We start from the raw sequence: 16,548 nt of genomic DNA on the forward strand, positions 1-16,548 counted from the left end.
AGTAGAGAAAAGTAATTTAGTTCCTAGCCTACTCCAAAGAGTTTTCCAGAAATGACTAAGGAACTTAGTATCCCTATCTGAGACAATAGTTTTGGGTAGACCATGAAGTCTAACCACTTCCTTGAAGAAGAGTCTTGCTATGTTGCTTGCATCATCTATTTTGTGGCAGGGTATAAAGTGGGCCATTTTACTAAATCTGTCCACTACCACAAAAATAGAATCCATGCCTCTCTGGGTCTTGGGCAAACCCAAAATAAAATCCATACTGATATCAACCCATGGAGAGTTAGCAACAGGTAAGGGTGTATAGATGCCATGAGGCATTACTTTAGACTTTGCTTGTAAACAAGCTATACATCTAGAGCAAAACCTCTCAACATCCCTTCTCATATGGGGCCAAAAGAATTTTTCTTTTAGAAAACTTAGAGTCTTTTCAACTCCAAAGTGCCCTATGAGACCACCTTCATGACTTTCTTGAACAAGGAGTTTTCTTATAGATCCTTGGGGTATACAAATTCTTCTCTCTTTATACAAGTACCCCTCAGAAATATAGAAACCTCCTTGAGGTTTTGCTAAGCATTGGGTATAATTTTCTTTGAATTCGAGATCATTAGTATACAATTCCTTAATGTGATTAAATCCCAAGATTTGAGATCCAAGGGAGATTAACAAAGTGTGTCTCCTAGAAAGGGCATCAGCCACAACATTATTTTTCCCTTTCTTGTATTTAATCACATATGGAAATTGTTCTAAGAACTCTACCCACTTAGCATGCCTTTTGTTTAGCTTGCCTTGGCCCCTCAAATATTTAAGTGACTCATGGTCACTATGAATGACAAACTCTTTGGGAATAAGGTAATGTTCCCAAGTTTGAAGGGCCCTAACCAAGGCATAGAGCTCTTTGTCATAGGTAGGATAGTTAAGGGAGGCACCTTTGAGTTTTTCACTGAAATATGCAATAGGGTGCCCACCCTGTAACAAAACCGCCCCTATACCAACTCCAGAGGCATCACATTCTAACTCAAAAGTTTTTGAAAAATCAGGTAGAGCTAGAAGTGGTGCATGGGTAAGCTTATGCTTCAAGGTTATGAAGGCATTTTCTTGTTTCTCTCCCCATATAAATTCCACATTCTTCTTGACTAAGTCATTTAATGGGGAGGCTAGTGTGGAGAAATTAGGAACAAACCTCCTATAGAAGCTTGCCAAACCATGGAAGCTCCTAATATCTCCAACACTTTTAGGAGTGGGCCATTCTTGGATGGCCTTGATTTTCTCGGGGTCCACATGAACCCCTTTTTTACTAATTATAAACCCTAGAAAAACTACACTATCTACACAAAAGGTACATTTTTCTAAATTTCCAAAAAGTTGATTTTTCCTAAGAATATCAAAAACTTGCCTTAAGTGTCCTATATGATCACTTAGACTCCTACTGTATATGAGAATATCATCAAAATAAACTACTACAAATCTACCTATACAATCCCTAAGGACATGATTCATGAGACGCATGAATGTACTAGGAGCATTGGTGAGCCCAAAAGGCATCACTAACCACTCATATAATCCAAACTTGGTCTTGAAAGCGGTTTTCCATTCATCTCCTTCTTTGATTCTAATTTGATTGTATCCGCTTTTAAGATCAACTTTAGAAAATATGATGGCTCCATGAAGCTCATCTAACATGTCATCAAGCCTAGGGATGGGGTGTCTATATTTCACAGTGATGTTGTTGATGGCTCTACTATCACAACACATTCTCCACTTGCCATCTTTTTTTGGAACCAACAACACTGGAACAGCACAAGGACTTAAGCTCTTTCGAACCCAGCCCTTCTCCAACAAATCTTGGACCTGAGACTCAATTTCTTTAGTTTCTTGGGGGTTGGTCCTATAGGCAGGCCTATTAGGTAGGCTAGCTCCAGGCACCAAATCAATTTGATGTTCTATTCCTCTAGAAGGAGGAAGGCCCATTGGACCCTTGGAAGGAAATAGATCATCAAATTCTTTTAAAAGTGTTTTTACCCCCTTAGGTAAAGTCTCATGTCCACTAGATGTGGCAGTGCAAGAAAGAGTTCCTTTACAGAGAAGGAAATAAGAGGGTTGTTGAATCAAGAGGGTTTGTTTGGAAATTTTATTCTCTTGATTAACGACCTCTAGGGAGGGAACTCCTTTCTCCCTAGATTCCTCTCTATCCTTAAGTTTCACAGACTTTTTTTTTTTCTCTCTTTTCTTCTTTTTTTATAAATCTCTTTTCACTATCTCTTTTGAGTTTCATTTGTGCTTGATCCTCAGCCACCTGTTGAGGAGAAAGAGGATGAAGCACAAACTTTCTTTCCTTATGAGTAAAGGTAATCTCGTTAGTAAGGCCATTGTGCATGGTTTTCTTATCAAATTGCCATGGCCTTCCTAATAAGATGTGACAAGCTTCCATTGGTACTACATCACATAGCACCTCATCTTCATAGTTCCCAATGGAAATTTTGACCTTTACTTGTTGGTCAACTGCTAAATCACCATCCTCATTAATCCAATGGAGTTGATAAGGTTTAGGATGGGAATTAGTAGTTAAACCCAACTTCTCAACCAGCCTAGTGCTACAACAATTACACCATGAGCCACTATCAACAATGAGAGAACATGCACTGTTTGAAACTTTGCATCTAGTATGAAATATGTTCTCTCTTTGTGATAGAGTATCACTAGGTTGGTTGTTGAGGAGTCTCCTAATCATTAAGAGCTCCCCTTCATAAGGAAAAGTAGACTCTACACCTTTCTCTTGATCACTTGCTTCTTCCTCACTATTACTAGAGGAAGTAGTAGCCTCATCTTGGCTACTATAAATGTCATGCCCCCTCATGATCATTACCTTCTTTGTGGGGCATTGGGAGGCAATGTGGCCTCTCCCTAAACATTTAAAGCACTTAATATCACTAGTCCTAGAACTAGTGTGTGTAGTGTCCTTTCCCTTTCCCTTATCTTTTTCTGTGGCTAAATTTTTGGAGGGTTCAAAAGATTTCTTCTTTTCAAAAGTTTTTCCCTCCTTCTTGGAATCTTTCTTTAGAAATGAAGAGTTGGAGCTATTTTTGTAAGATTTCCTCATTCTTTGTTGTTCTACCCTTACACAAAGTTGGACCAAGTCATTTAGGTCCCTGTAGGGTAGTAGCTCCACTTGGTCTCTTATTTCTAAATTAAGACCACTCAAAAATCTAGCTACAGTAGTAGCTTCCTCTTCCCTAATACAAGCCCTCATCATTAATAGCTCCATTTGTTGCCTGTACTGTTCTACAGACATGTCTCTTTGTTGGAGCCTTTGGAGCTTATTCATAAGCTCCCTCCCATAGTAGGTGGGAATGTGCCTCCTCCTCATTGCACTTTTAAGATCATTCCAATATTGAATTGGAGGATCATTGTGGAGGCGTCTCTCTCTCTCTAGGGCTGTCCACCAATACATGGCATGCCCTTGGAAGCTAAGGGCAGCCAAAGGTACTTTCCTCTCTTCACTTACCCTATGGCAAGCAAAGAGTTGCTCAACCTTCATTTCCCAATCTAAATAAGACTCCACATCATCTTTGCCAAAGAATTGTGGGAGGTCAACCTTGACTTCCCTTGGCCTAGTAGTTCTCCTAGGAGTATGTTGGTAGTGATCCCCTTGATTCATGCTTTCATTAGGAGATGTGTATTGGGAATGTGAGCTCCTACTCTTTTTCTTATGTTTCTTCATATCTTCTTTCAATTTTTCCTCCTCTTGTCTTAAAATTCTCAACTCTTCCTCAAGATAAGCAAGTTGTCCTTCTCTTTCAATTCTTTCCTTCTCTCTTTGAATGGACTCTTGCTTTTTCCATAGTTTAAGTGATTTGAGCTCTTTAGTAATGTAAGAAAGACTTTTTGGAGAGCCATCACTTTCACTATGGGAGGAATCTTGAGACATTTTAATTCAAGAGATATTTTTCACACAAAAATAGTTTTTATGAAAATAAGGTTTTGGAGTGCTTTAGACTTGGCACTTAGAGGTCTAAGAGTACAAATTGAACTTTGGAGGGAGGTGAGCTACTAAAGAGCCACTTAATAACCAAGCCTCTTCAAGTAAAAATCTCTAAACCCCCTTGTACTTTTGTCTTGCACAAAACAATTTTCACAAAGAACTTTTCTAAAGAAAATAACAAGCAAGTGCCTATGTGTACAATTTATAAAATGCTTGAAAACATAAAGAGCATGAAAACATAAATTGCTTGAAAACTTAAATGACTGAAAACATAAATTGCTTAAAACATAAATTGCTTGAAAACTTAAAGACAAGAAAACATAAACTAGACGTTGAAAGCAAGTAAACCTAAGTGAGAGCTTGAAAGGCACCAAAGACCTTCAAGGACCACTCTCACAAGTACTAAACGTGGATTACTATAAAAGTTCTTAAGGAGAGATGGAGATACACCAAAGGCACTCCAAGACACTCCTTAATAAAGGCCTTGTACAAAAATTTAGAAAACAAAAATTACAAGGTAAATGAAATTCAAATTTGCTTCAAATGAAATGTAAATTTACACTCCAAATGAAATGTAAATTCACTCTCAAATGAATTTAGTGGCTGCACCTAATTTCAAGGAAAACAAATTAGCCACTAATTTAGAACAAATTTAGAGACGGATTTTGTAATGAAAAACTAGGTTTTAGAAACCAAAATTTCCGTTACTAAATTTAGTTCAAAATTTTCACAAAAATTTTCACAATTGGTTTAGTTTCTTGTTGCTCCAAATCAGCCACCAACTGCAGCCTCACAAGGTGTTTCACTCCTCTCTTTAGAAGCAACTTTGATGTTAGTCACTTCTAGGTGTTTCCAAGAGCCTAGCCACCAAGAGAGAACAAACTCCCTAAGCAACCACCAAAGCCTTCAAGTGGATGTCCTTTGCCTTGGCCTCCTACACCTTTCAAGAAGCACTCAACCACCTTCAAGACTGAATATTAGTGCTAAAAATGAAAATGAACAATTTAGAATGGCTACACCAAGTGGTAGAAGAAAATGAGACAAGACTAGAAAGAGTTCCACAAATTGACAAGCAAAAATTAAGGCAAATTTGGAAGCTAGTACACACAAGAGTAACCTAGGAAAGGCACTAGAATGGATTACAAAATTAAAAGCTAAGATTATGAACAAAAACAAGACACAATATGTGGCTGGACCAACACAAAAATGTCACACAAAATAGATCAAAACCGAGAGCAATATTTTCTCAAATTTTCACTCCTTTGCCTTTTCTTTTGCTATTTTCTTTCTTTTTCTTTTGCAAATTATTTTTCACTTATTTTTCTTTGTATGTTCAGGAGTTTCAATGCCTTTTAAGCACTTATATGTCTCGGTTTCAATATAGAAAAACTGCAGCAAAATTATGACACAAAACAAGAGGTGTTCACAAGTATGTTTTCACTAGTGCTTCACTATTTTGTAGTATTTTTTTTTAGGTCAAATTTTTAAGCACTTTGTTTCTTTGTTTTTCTCAAGCAATTAGGACACTCACACCTCTGTTTTGGTTCTGTTTTAAGGTCCAAAAAATTTCAATAAGTTTCAGCCACAACACAAGACACAAGGAAACCTAATAGGAGAGTGTTTATGAACTTTTCTTGACAAAACTTTTAATATGACATAAAGGAAACCTAACTCTAGGAAATTTGCTAGAACTAATAGCAAATTAGGAACTCAAACATGTAAATCAAAAGCTCATATAGTAAGGTACAGATTTATCAAGAAAATATTCAATAATTTTCGGACACAAAAACACAAAGCAAAAAAATTAGGTCAAACAAGCTAGTCTAGGAATCAATGACATTCAAAGGACTACACATGACTCTAGACAAAACATATGATTCAAAAACAAAATATACACTAAACATTATCAATGTCCAATCACGGACTCATGTTATAGGAATGGAGAAGACTCAAACAAAAATCAAAAGCACAAGTACATGAACCTAAAGCACAAACCGAATTGATTCAAGGAATTAGGAACAAGCAAAAATCATGAATCAATTATTTCATATGTGACATAAGGATCCATCAAAATATGTATTAGACTTAGATCCATTCAGCAAACACAATTTTAGACAAAATAAGGAAGGAACAACACGGATTCAATGAAGAAAAATTTAGAAGACATAACCTCAAGAGCACTAGGCTCTAGATACCAAAAATGATGGAACTAGATTGAAGATGATTGTTGATCTTCAATAGCTCCATGCTTGGACCGTGATGCTTCTTGAGGTTTACTCCTTAGGAACTCTGAAATCTCCTTTGAAGAAGCTTCAATGGAGTGGAAGACCTTGAAGGAGGTTCGGTTCTCCTTAGCTTGTGGTAGAAGCTTAAGGAACCAAGTTCAAAGTAGAAGAACTTCGAGAGAAAACCTAGAGTGGAAGTTCTCTCGGTTTTGAGACTCTTGAGTGGGAGAGAAAAATCAGAATTCTTATTCTCCAAATGTTCAAAAGTGAGTACAAGTGTAGGAAAATCAAATATATAGGGAATAGTAGCTTGTAGGAGAAGTTATCCCTAACCATGGTTCATTAAGAACCATGGTAGGATTAACTTAAACTCCTACGGTTTAGCTAGCTTCTAGGAGAAGCTAAACCTTGACCATGGTTCTTTTAGGAACCAAGGTAAGGTTAAGCTAACCTTGCTTGAGTTTAGAAGCTTGCAAGACAAGCTTCAAACTCAAGTAAGAATGCTTGAAAAATTCGGCCAAGGAGAAGGAAACAAGCTAGGCGGCCCATGGTTCAAATTGCTCCTTGATTTAATTTGAAATTCTTTGATTTGGTTTAGTTAGGTTCATCATATGATGATGAAACCTAGCTAAATCAAATCTATGAAAAATTAGGAGCAAAAAGAGTCCAATATGTAAAATTTTGCCTAGGCCCAACTCTGGCCCAATTTCTAAGCACACTCCCTAACTTTGCTAAATGTCACCCCCTTTTTCCTACTGAAAAATAAAGAATGAGTGTGTCAACTAGGGAGGTTAAATGGAGTTAAACTCTCCAAGTAACCTACCTCAAAATCAATATACAAACACTAGAAAAAGCTAGTAAAGTGCCTCACAAATACAAAGGCAAAAATAACCTATACACAAGACTATGTATAAACTGTACAATATAAACAAGTAGAACTAAGGCCTTCTCTTCATGATAGAGCATTCCAAGTGAAGATTATCTTGGGCCTGACAAGCCCATTAGTCTTCTCTAGATCCAGCTCTTCCTGTATCCTCCTAGCCATAGCTCTGGTCACTGGGCCCTTGGCCCATGGTCTATCACACCAAAACTAATATAAGTTCAAATAATAACATTGATCTCACGTATTATTATAGCAAAAATCCAAAATAAAAGAACCTTAAAACCTTAGTGTCATCACTTACAACCTCATTTTACTCACATGCATTTGACATTCAACCCAAATAACAAAAATCACAACCAAAAATGATAGAGAAGTTACATCCCACACATGTTAAAACATATATAAGAAGACCAAATAGCATATTATAGCACATCACAATATCACATCTCAAATGCATCCAAACATACAACCCAAGACCCTTGACTCATGAACTCTCATATACTCTTTGTTTCTATATGCATGTGATATTACTAGCTCTTCGTATTAAGCACACACATACGAGATAGCCTTGGAGTAGATGGAAACAAGATTACCACATAATGGGTAAGTAACACATGTCACCCTCACTAGGACAAAGATCCATTAGGAACCAGTAGAGGTTTCATAGTACTTATCACACTCGTTGACAAGAGGTTTTTCACCACAAAATCCCCAAGGCCAAGTAGAGGACCATAAGGACCCTCCCATATAGATTCACAACCATATCTCCAAATAAACTTTGCATGAATACATGGAGTCAATCACAACATCACAACACACAATGCATAACACATTGCTACACAAAGCTTAGACTCACATCCTACTAGACAAATGCCTAGACTTCTCAAATGACCTAGCATAACCTAGATTTCACACTATTAAGCATAGATTAGACTTAGCTTTGGCACATAAATGACTCACAACAAGTATTTATAGCACAACACTTCATTCACTTAACTTTTATTCTTAACACTTTAATTATATATCATCCAAGATTCACTCCTAACACTTTCATATATTCCCCTTAATCTTTTTACTAACTAGGCAAAAGTATCTCGAACCATTCCTAAGACTAAGTGCCTTAATAGGGATAACAATTCAAAACAATGATTGAATTTTATTAAGTCACTTGAAACAACCAACTATGATAACCCAAAAACTATAATTATTATTTGGCAAAAAGGTGTCACATTCGACAACCTAAGTTTAGTACTACTAGTTTTGTTTCTGGCGCAATAGACATAAAGAACTTCTTGCAACTCTCATACCTAATGTAACAATCTCCATGCCTAATGCTGAAGCCACAAAGGGCAACCCATGTTCTCTAATGCTCTTATGCCTGACATGGCCTTTCTAACGTCTAACACTATTGAGACAAAGTGCAAGACCCGAGCCTCTTTTCTCTTCTCTTTTCCTCTCTTCCACTCACTCTACTCATTAATTCTTAATTCTCCCATTTTTTTTTTTTCTCAAAGGCTGACGTTGAAGTGGAGCTGCTCAGCATCTTCTCCATTCTCCTATTCTCTACTTTCGAATGTTGTGGAGCTAGGGTTGTAGAGTTGAAGCTTCTTCTTCTTCCTCGTTCAGGAGTTTTTCCCCAAAGTTCTTGCCTAACTTGGAACCTCAGAGTTTACAAATTCGAGGTTAGGGAAGCTCCTTTCTTGACTTTTCCTTGAAATTTATTGAGTCTTTGGGTTCTAATAACTTAATGTTGAAGTGGGTATTGCATAGATGTAGAAAAATGATGATTTGAGATGCTTTTAGGGTTGCATGTTGATGTTTGCAGTTTGTTTCGATGATTATATGTTGTTGGAAATGCTTGATAATGGTTGTATGTACTAGGATTCTTCTAAGTTTCAGGTTTTGAAGGAAAAATCGAAGTGGGGTTTTCTTTTTGAAGTTTTCGGGTCGGTCACGGGCGTGATTGGTCAGTCATCGGGTTTCATAATATTTTTAAGACAGAGCGAGTCACGAGTATGATTGGTGAGTCATGGGTGTGACCGGTGAGTCACAAGAGTGACCTTTGATTGATGATTTTCTTCAAGAATTCCTTATTTTTAAAGGCAAAATTGTATATTAAAGTTGTTCAAGTTGTAAATTCAAGTTGATTATATGTTGTAAGTTGATTTTTAGTTGTTTTAAAGTTGTTCATTGAAGTTGTTTATAAGTTGTAAAGTTGTAATGTGATGTATGTGGAAAAGTTGTTATGTTGTGAAAGTTGTTAAAGTTGTATACATGTATAGAAGTTGCTAAGATGTGTGTTGTCTATATTGTTGATGATGTTATGATGATATTGTGTTATATAAGTTGTTTATGCTGTAAAGTTGAAATGTAGCTTATTGTTGTACAATTGATATTGTGATGAATATAGTTGCTCAAGTTGTTTATTCAAGTTGTATAAATATGCCTATAGTTGTAAAGTTGTATAAAGATGTCTATTGTTGTAAAGTTGGACATATATGATGAAGATATATGTCCTATGTTGAGATACATAGTACTAAGGTGATAAGTTGAAAGTTATTTTTAAAGTTAAATCCCTTAGTACTGTGTGAGCAACATGGAAATAGTCGATCCATGTCATGGTTGAATGACCAATTTGAGTATGGTATCTAGTTAGAAATGTAATCTTTGACTAGATACTGGAGAGTACGTGGTACTTGGAGGGTAGTGGGTGAGCTAACTCCATATATGGATTGGTGATGCAAGCTAAGGTCGTGGTAGGTCCACACCCAAACCCTTTTGTCTTGACAATAGTACTAGACTCTGAGTTTGAGTGACACACCTGAGCAATTGTTGTCTATATCTGGTTCTCTTCGGAGTTCTTAACGATGCCCTATACCTGACCTGGTTGAGATAGGTTAAACGTTGGATTCGATAGGGTTTATGTTACCTAGACTGCTCAACCTCAATTGTTGAAGATCTCCTAATTGTATATGTGTGACGACACATTTATTGATGTTGTATATGTTGTTGTTGTTGTTGATGTATTTGTTGCATTTCAAGTTGAAGTTGAAAGTTGACATGTTGTACTATATTGTCGCTTATTTTATGATGATGTTGTTTTATGATGATTATTGTTGTGAGCTTATCCTAGCATGTTTTTCCTCGTAGTTGGGACTGCAATGACCATACTTTGATATGTAAGCAGATCAGGAGCAGGTGATGTCGTGGTAGGAAAACAGACTTTTGGTCGAGACACAGTTGAGGAGTGGTCACTGTGTTATTTATATTTTGTTGGCTGCCATGTATTTTGTATATTATATTATATCTTATTTTCAGTCATGTGTATGTATATAGGACTTTAGTCGTTATTTCTCATCATGTATATAACTACTTAAATGGGGATGTTTTATTTTTATGCATTGTATGGTATAGGAAATGTATTATTATGTCTATGTAATGTATTCTAAATTTAATTTAATTTTATATTAAATACGAATAATTATCTAGCATTAGAAATTTTTCTTTGAAAGAAAGATTTTTAAAGATTTTTTTACTTTTTTTTTATCTAATTTAATTTTTATTTTTCATATTTATTTATGAATTAAATTTTAATATTTTAAAATAAATTATCATCAATTAAAAATAATATATATTTTTTCATAATATAAAATATTTATCATAAATTTAAAATGTAATTTTTATATTCAAATATAATATATATAAAGTTTATTATAAATTTTAATTATATATAATAAATATTTAACATGTGTATTGCACATATTAAAATACTACTTCCTCCAATCTTTATTATAAACCATAGTTTAGAATAAATTTTTAATCCTTTTTATAAGATATATTATAGTTTCTAGAAAATATTAAATTATTTTTTCTTTATTTGTCCTATTAAAACTTGTGAGAATGTATTTTTTTTTCTCCCACTTCTTAAACACTTTCCAATTATCATTTATCATTTTTGTTGGTATTGGTGCATAAATTTTGATGTGGGGTAATGTCTTTATTTAATTTTTTTTAATGATAAATAACAATGATAAAAATTGATAAATCATGATTTTATTTTATAAACCCAATAGAATTAATTAACATAACTACTTTTTTTTTTGTTCGTCCCTAAAGTATTTATCGCCGATAGATATAACTACTTATTTTGATTTGTGTGATTTGGTTAAAAATTATTTATACTAAGAATTGGAGGGAATAATTTATACTACATTTGATCCTAATTATAATCAATAATAATTAATTTTAAAGTTATTTAAAGGTTAAATTTTTTTATATTCTTTATTTATTGTTAACTCTAATATAAAAATTATTTAAAATAAATGATATATTTAAAATAAAATTTGAATTTATGATAAAATTAATTAAAAATAATTATATTAATTACCTTTTTAATTTTAATGATTTATACTATGTTCCTTGTAATTAGGTCCTAATGTAGTAATATTTAAAAATAAAATATCAATTATAAAATGTTTGATGCAAGAAAAGCCACAAACCTATTAGAAATAAGACATTTTTATATATATAAAAAAATACTTAAATTTATAATAAAAAATAAAAATAAATATTACCTCTAGTTTTAAAATTACTCCGAGTTAATTTTTTTTATACTTTTAATTTATTGTTAATTATATTTTTTTTACATTTACTTATAATTAACATTAAATATAATAATTACTGAGTAAATGATATTATTTAAAATAAAATTTAAATAAAAATAGAATTAATTAAAATTAATCATATTAACTACTTTTTTTAATGTTAATTTCTCATTTTTAAGCAAGTTTTCAAGAGGAGTTAATTGATTCATGATTTATTTTTATTTTTAAGTATATATTTTTTTTGTCTGTTTCAAGAGATATATTCCTCAATTTTGATTTTTTTCAATCCAGATGTATAGATATCATGATCAGTGTATATTTCTATATAGATCTTATTCATAAATTAACAAAAATGTACAAAAGCTTTATTTGTCTCTATCATGAGTCTCTTCATTTTTTCCCATCACATCACTATTTCCTTTTGCAATATCCACTAATTCGAATATATGATTTATAATTAGAATTAGATAATATATAAAAAGCAAATGGAAGAAAGGAAAGGTTTTAAGGAAGAGAGTACGGAAAAAAGTTATTAAAGTAGAGAGACAGAGTTACTTAATTTTGAGTGTTTGAATAAAGAACTTGTTTGGCACAATTTCCAACGTTGATTGGCAACAAACAAGATATTGATTATCCTTTCCCCCCTAATCCGTTGTGTATTATACAGTCGTGATCCGATAAAATTCTACATAACACGTAATTAAACTTAATACTCTTTCTTCAAAACAAAATTATAAAAATTCACCCAACCATTACTACATAGAAATTTCATACCTTGTAATAATTCATCTACCCACAAAGATAAAATATAAGGAATGAAACATGAACACGATGAACCCACCTTCACTCCACACTCTCCACATCTATCTGCATTTCCCTTCTTAAACTAGTTAGTCAATGATCCAAATCCTTAATCTCTTTTCTTTCCAGTTTCCACTTAGTGCATGAAATGATGGCCGAAAGAAAAAAACTAAATACTTAGTGCGTGAAAGAAGTCGTTCGTCCTAAATTTCCACAAACACAAACTCCAGTGCTAGATATTTTTCAACATGATGTCACATAGTCTATTTCAAGAACGGAAGTTAAGGAAAGACAAACCACGAAGATTGTCACCATATATTTTTTTGGGTTTCAATTGTCACTATATATATACCTACAAACTCTCACCTACAAAGCACACAACACACACACTTACTACTTTGAGTACTCATAACATCACAAATATGAAGTTAGACACTATCATTGCCTTAACCTTAGCTTGTGTCCTTGTTACCTCTTCGGAGTTCCCTAGTGTTGCTGGGGACGATGTTGGAAGCGTGATCGGTGCTTCTCTATTTGAGCAATTGTTGAAGCACCGAAACGATCCAGCTTGTGAGGGAAAGGGATTCTTTTCGTACAATGCTTTTGTGACCGCTGCTAGATCCTTTGGTGGGTTTGGCACCACGGGTGATTCCAACACTCGTAAGAGGGAGGTTGCAGCTTTCTTGGCCCAAACCTCTCACGAAACCACAGGTTATATCAATCACTCGTTAATCGCTAATAATATGCATAACAAAATGTCCAACACACCATGTCATACACCATGCATTATTTTACTAAATTTTTCCTTAGTTTCTAAAATATATGTGACATGTAAAATTTTAAATTACTCTTTATTAATGTGGTGTGTGATACAGGAGGAGCGGCAGGTTCATCAGATGGACCATATGCTTGGGGTTATTGCTTTGTGACTGAAAGAGATAAATCCAACAAGTACTGTGATCCCAATGCACCATGTCCCCAAGGAAAATCATATTATGGCCGAGGACCCATTCAACTCACCCAGTAAGTAGTATAAAATAAACAACATGCACTATTTTGATTTCTTGATCTCATAATAAGGGTCATTTTAAGTTATTTTACTAAGTTCCATAATAGTGTCCCACATGTTATGGAACATTATTTTTGTCACACAGTTAGTTAGTGACTACTATGTTGTTTATCAATGTTTTTGACAAATATGTAGTAACTACAACTATGCTCAAGCTGGAAGAGCCTTGGGAGTGGACTTGATAAACAATCCAGACTTGGTAGCACGAGATGCAGTGATATCATTCAAGACAGCAATATGGTTCTGGATGACACCACAGGGTAACAAGCCTTCATGCCATGATGTGATCACTAACAGGTGGAACCCATCTGCAGCTGACAGAGCAGCTAATAGAGTGCCAGGTTATGGGGTCATCACCAACATCATCAATGGTGGGCTTGAATGTGGGAAGGGTCCTACTCCTGCTTCAGGGGATAGGATTGGGTATTACAAAAGGTACTGTGACATTTTGGGGATCACGTATGGGCCCAACTTGAATTGCAGAGATCAGAGGCCCTTTGGTGGATAAGTTGGGCTTGGACTTCTTGCTTGTGTTTGCCACAGGTTAAGTAGTAATAAGAATAAGAATGTTGCCCCGTGTTCTGTGGTTTTCAATAAACTTGTCTATGTAATGAAAGCTACTGTTGAGGGTATTGCAATAATAAATTAAAAATTTACAGGCGCATGCTGGCAATAATAATATGGTAAACGATACTGCCAAATGAGTTAAAGCCTCTATCCTAGCATGAATTACTATACTTTTTCCATATATTTTTTTTAAACTCTCATATAATTGATCTTATCCTATAAATTTCTCTCTTTCTTCTTTATTAAAAAAAATTATTGTTAGAATTTTAAGCGAGAACAAGATTACCCTGTTTTGCATGACCATAGTATTTTGTTGTACGTACCTTCTTCAGGGATACAAACACAATTTGACTCGAATCTTCCAGCACATGGAATAAAAGTTTAGAATTAAATACCCAAACACGAAAAATGCATTTGCATTATTAAAGTTAGACGGAATAACCCTATACCTCCCCATACCAAAACCTAGATTCTTAGTCTATATTTCGTGCTAGATCCTGCTTTGTTTGTCATTTTCGTTTCACAATTACTAATCCTCTTTCATTTACACAGTTATATTTTATCATCATTAAAAACAAGACAATCATGCACTGCCAGCTTGTGGAATTCGTGAATTGTATCTTTGGATCAGATTCTACTGTTAATTATTGGGGAGACAAGTGAGAATGCTACTCCTCCAATTAGTACATGTCTGCACTTACAGGCACCTAAACAATTTGTTATACACCATATGTTGCCACTGAAATGACCAAGAGATTAAAGAAAACATTTGGTACTGAAAATTGTTGGCCAAAAAATGATAATAAAATCTTCAATATTGGTAAGAGTATACTTAATTGTAGTATTAGAACACAACATATTACTTGGCATACAGGGTCTATAGTGGTCTCATCCTATGTTTATATATATGTCTTGTTCCAAACCTAAGTAATTCAGAACAAATTAGCAACATAGAAAAAATGGCTAAGGAATTTCACTACCATGTTAGATCCATTAGCTTGCCTTGTAGGCTACACCCTTCACTACCCAAGATTGAAAAAGAGCTAAAGAGGCTTAAAACATGGGAAGCTTCATCATCACATTCTCAAACTGAGGCTATCAAATCAGGTTTAGCAGGGCTCACAGGGTTGTACAATTGTGTGGAGGAGCTTGTTGGTTGTCCACACACTCAACAAGCTCTTCTACACCATGAAAAGCATGTGGAGAAGCCACTTGACATGTCAGTTGGTTTGCTGGACACGTGTGGATCAGCAAGAGAATTGTTGTCACTGATGAAGGAGCACGTACTAGAGCTCCAATCAGCCCTACGCAGAAAGGGTGTGGACTCAAGTGTCAATAACCAGATTTGTGCTTACATTTGTTTTAGGAAAAGGGCAAGAAAAGACATCACAAAAAGGCTCAAAGCACTTAAGACAATGGAAAATTGTTTTAAGTCTTGTTCATGCCCTCTCTTGGATATAGACCACCATGTACCAATGGTGATCAATGTTCTAAGAGAAATAAGCAAAATCACCATCTTGTTTTTCAAGAAACTATTACTTTTCATGTGTGCACCCGTGTTAAGCAATAGTGGGAGGTCATTGTTGGGAAGAATAGTGTCCACTAGAGATGATAAGGAAAAGAGGGTGATCAATGAGATGGGGGACATTGATATTGCTCTATGCTCCTTCCATAGACGTTTTAAGAAAATTGATGCTAAGAGTGATGTACAAATTGTGAAGAGGAGATTAGGGGAAGTAGAGGGGAGTATTAGAGAATTGGAGGAGGGATTAGATTGCCTCTTTAGGTGCATGATACAACAAAGAGTGTCACTTCTTAACCTTCTTACAAAATTTTGAATTTTTGTACTGTAAATGTCAGAATGTTGTACTTTTGTTTTGCGACTTTGAAAATGTTTTGTTTTCTAATTTGGTAGGATCAGGATGAAATTTGTCACGATATAGATGATGATAGTGCGATTGGTTACACTTCTTTTGGGGTGATAGAACCATGATAAGGTCCTTGTTTTCCACAAAATAATGATTACAAAATTTGAAGGAAAAAAACTGTTACAGATATGTATGGTTTGAAGTTATAGTACTCCTTTATTACTATGACGAATCACGGTTAAGATTGCAATTGATTGACTTTGATATTGCCCTAACCAAACAACACTGCAAAAGCCTAGCTATTAATAAAATCAGAGAACTGAACACTTCCTTTTAACCTCGTTTATAATAAAAATTGTCTTTCGTTCAATTAGCCTTCTGTTTTTACATTTATTTATGAAATTAAACCATATATAAATAAATAAATTATTAGTTCTAAAATAAAATTGTGTTCCGTTCAATTTGACTTCTGTTTTTATATTTATTAAATTAAACCATATATATATAAATAAATCATTAGTTCAGCAAAAAAAAAACATTATATGC

The 16,548-nt window shown here is 34.4% G+C and overlaps 2 protein-coding genes across 2 annotated transcripts; both read left to right on the forward strand.

Moving 5' to 3' along the window:
* The first annotated feature begins 12,852 nt into the window (after positions 1-12,852).
* LOC109800185 (endochitinase) lies at positions 12,853-14,246 on the forward strand. Its single transcript, XM_020360923.3, has 3 exons — positions 12,853-13,209; positions 13,374-13,521; positions 13,703-14,246. Exons 1-3 carry the CDS (start codon positions 12,921-12,923, stop codon positions 14,073-14,075), a joined length of 810 nt encoding a protein of 269 aa, XP_020216512.1. The 5' UTR covers positions 12,853-12,920; the 3' UTR covers positions 14,076-14,246.
* An 847-nt stretch (positions 14,247-15,093) lies between these two features.
* LOC109800471 (uncharacterized) lies at positions 15,094-15,972 on the forward strand. The gene has a single exon (XM_020361252.1). The coding sequence runs from the start codon at positions 15,094-15,096 to the stop codon at positions 15,970-15,972; it is 879 nt and encodes a 292-aa protein (XP_020216841.1).
* The last annotated feature ends 576 nt before the right edge of the window (positions 15,973-16,548 follow it).

The sequence above is a fragment of the Cajanus cajan genome, chromosome 11 (assembly GCF_000230855.2).
Source record: "Cajanus cajan strain Asha chromosome 11, NIPB_CcT2T_4, whole genome shotgun sequence".
NCBI lineage: Eukaryota > Viridiplantae > Streptophyta > Magnoliopsida > Fabales > Fabaceae > Cajanus > Cajanus cajan.

Coding starts and splice junctions, on each gene's coding strand:
- LOC109800185 (XM_020360923.3), top strand. CDS start 12,921: ATGAAGTTAGACACTATCATTGCCTTAACCTTAGCTTGTGTCCTTGTT. Junction 13,210..13,373: donor AACCTCTCACGAAACCACAG/GTTATATCAATC, acceptor TGTGTGATACAG/GAGGAGCGGCAGGTTCATCA. Junction 13,522..13,702: donor GGACCCATTCAACTCACCCA/GTAAGTAGTATA, acceptor ACAAATATGTAG/TAACTACAACTATGCTCAAG.
- LOC109800471 (XM_020361252.1), top strand. CDS start 15,094: ATGGCTAAGGAATTTCACTACCATGTTAGATCCATTAGCTTGCCTTGT.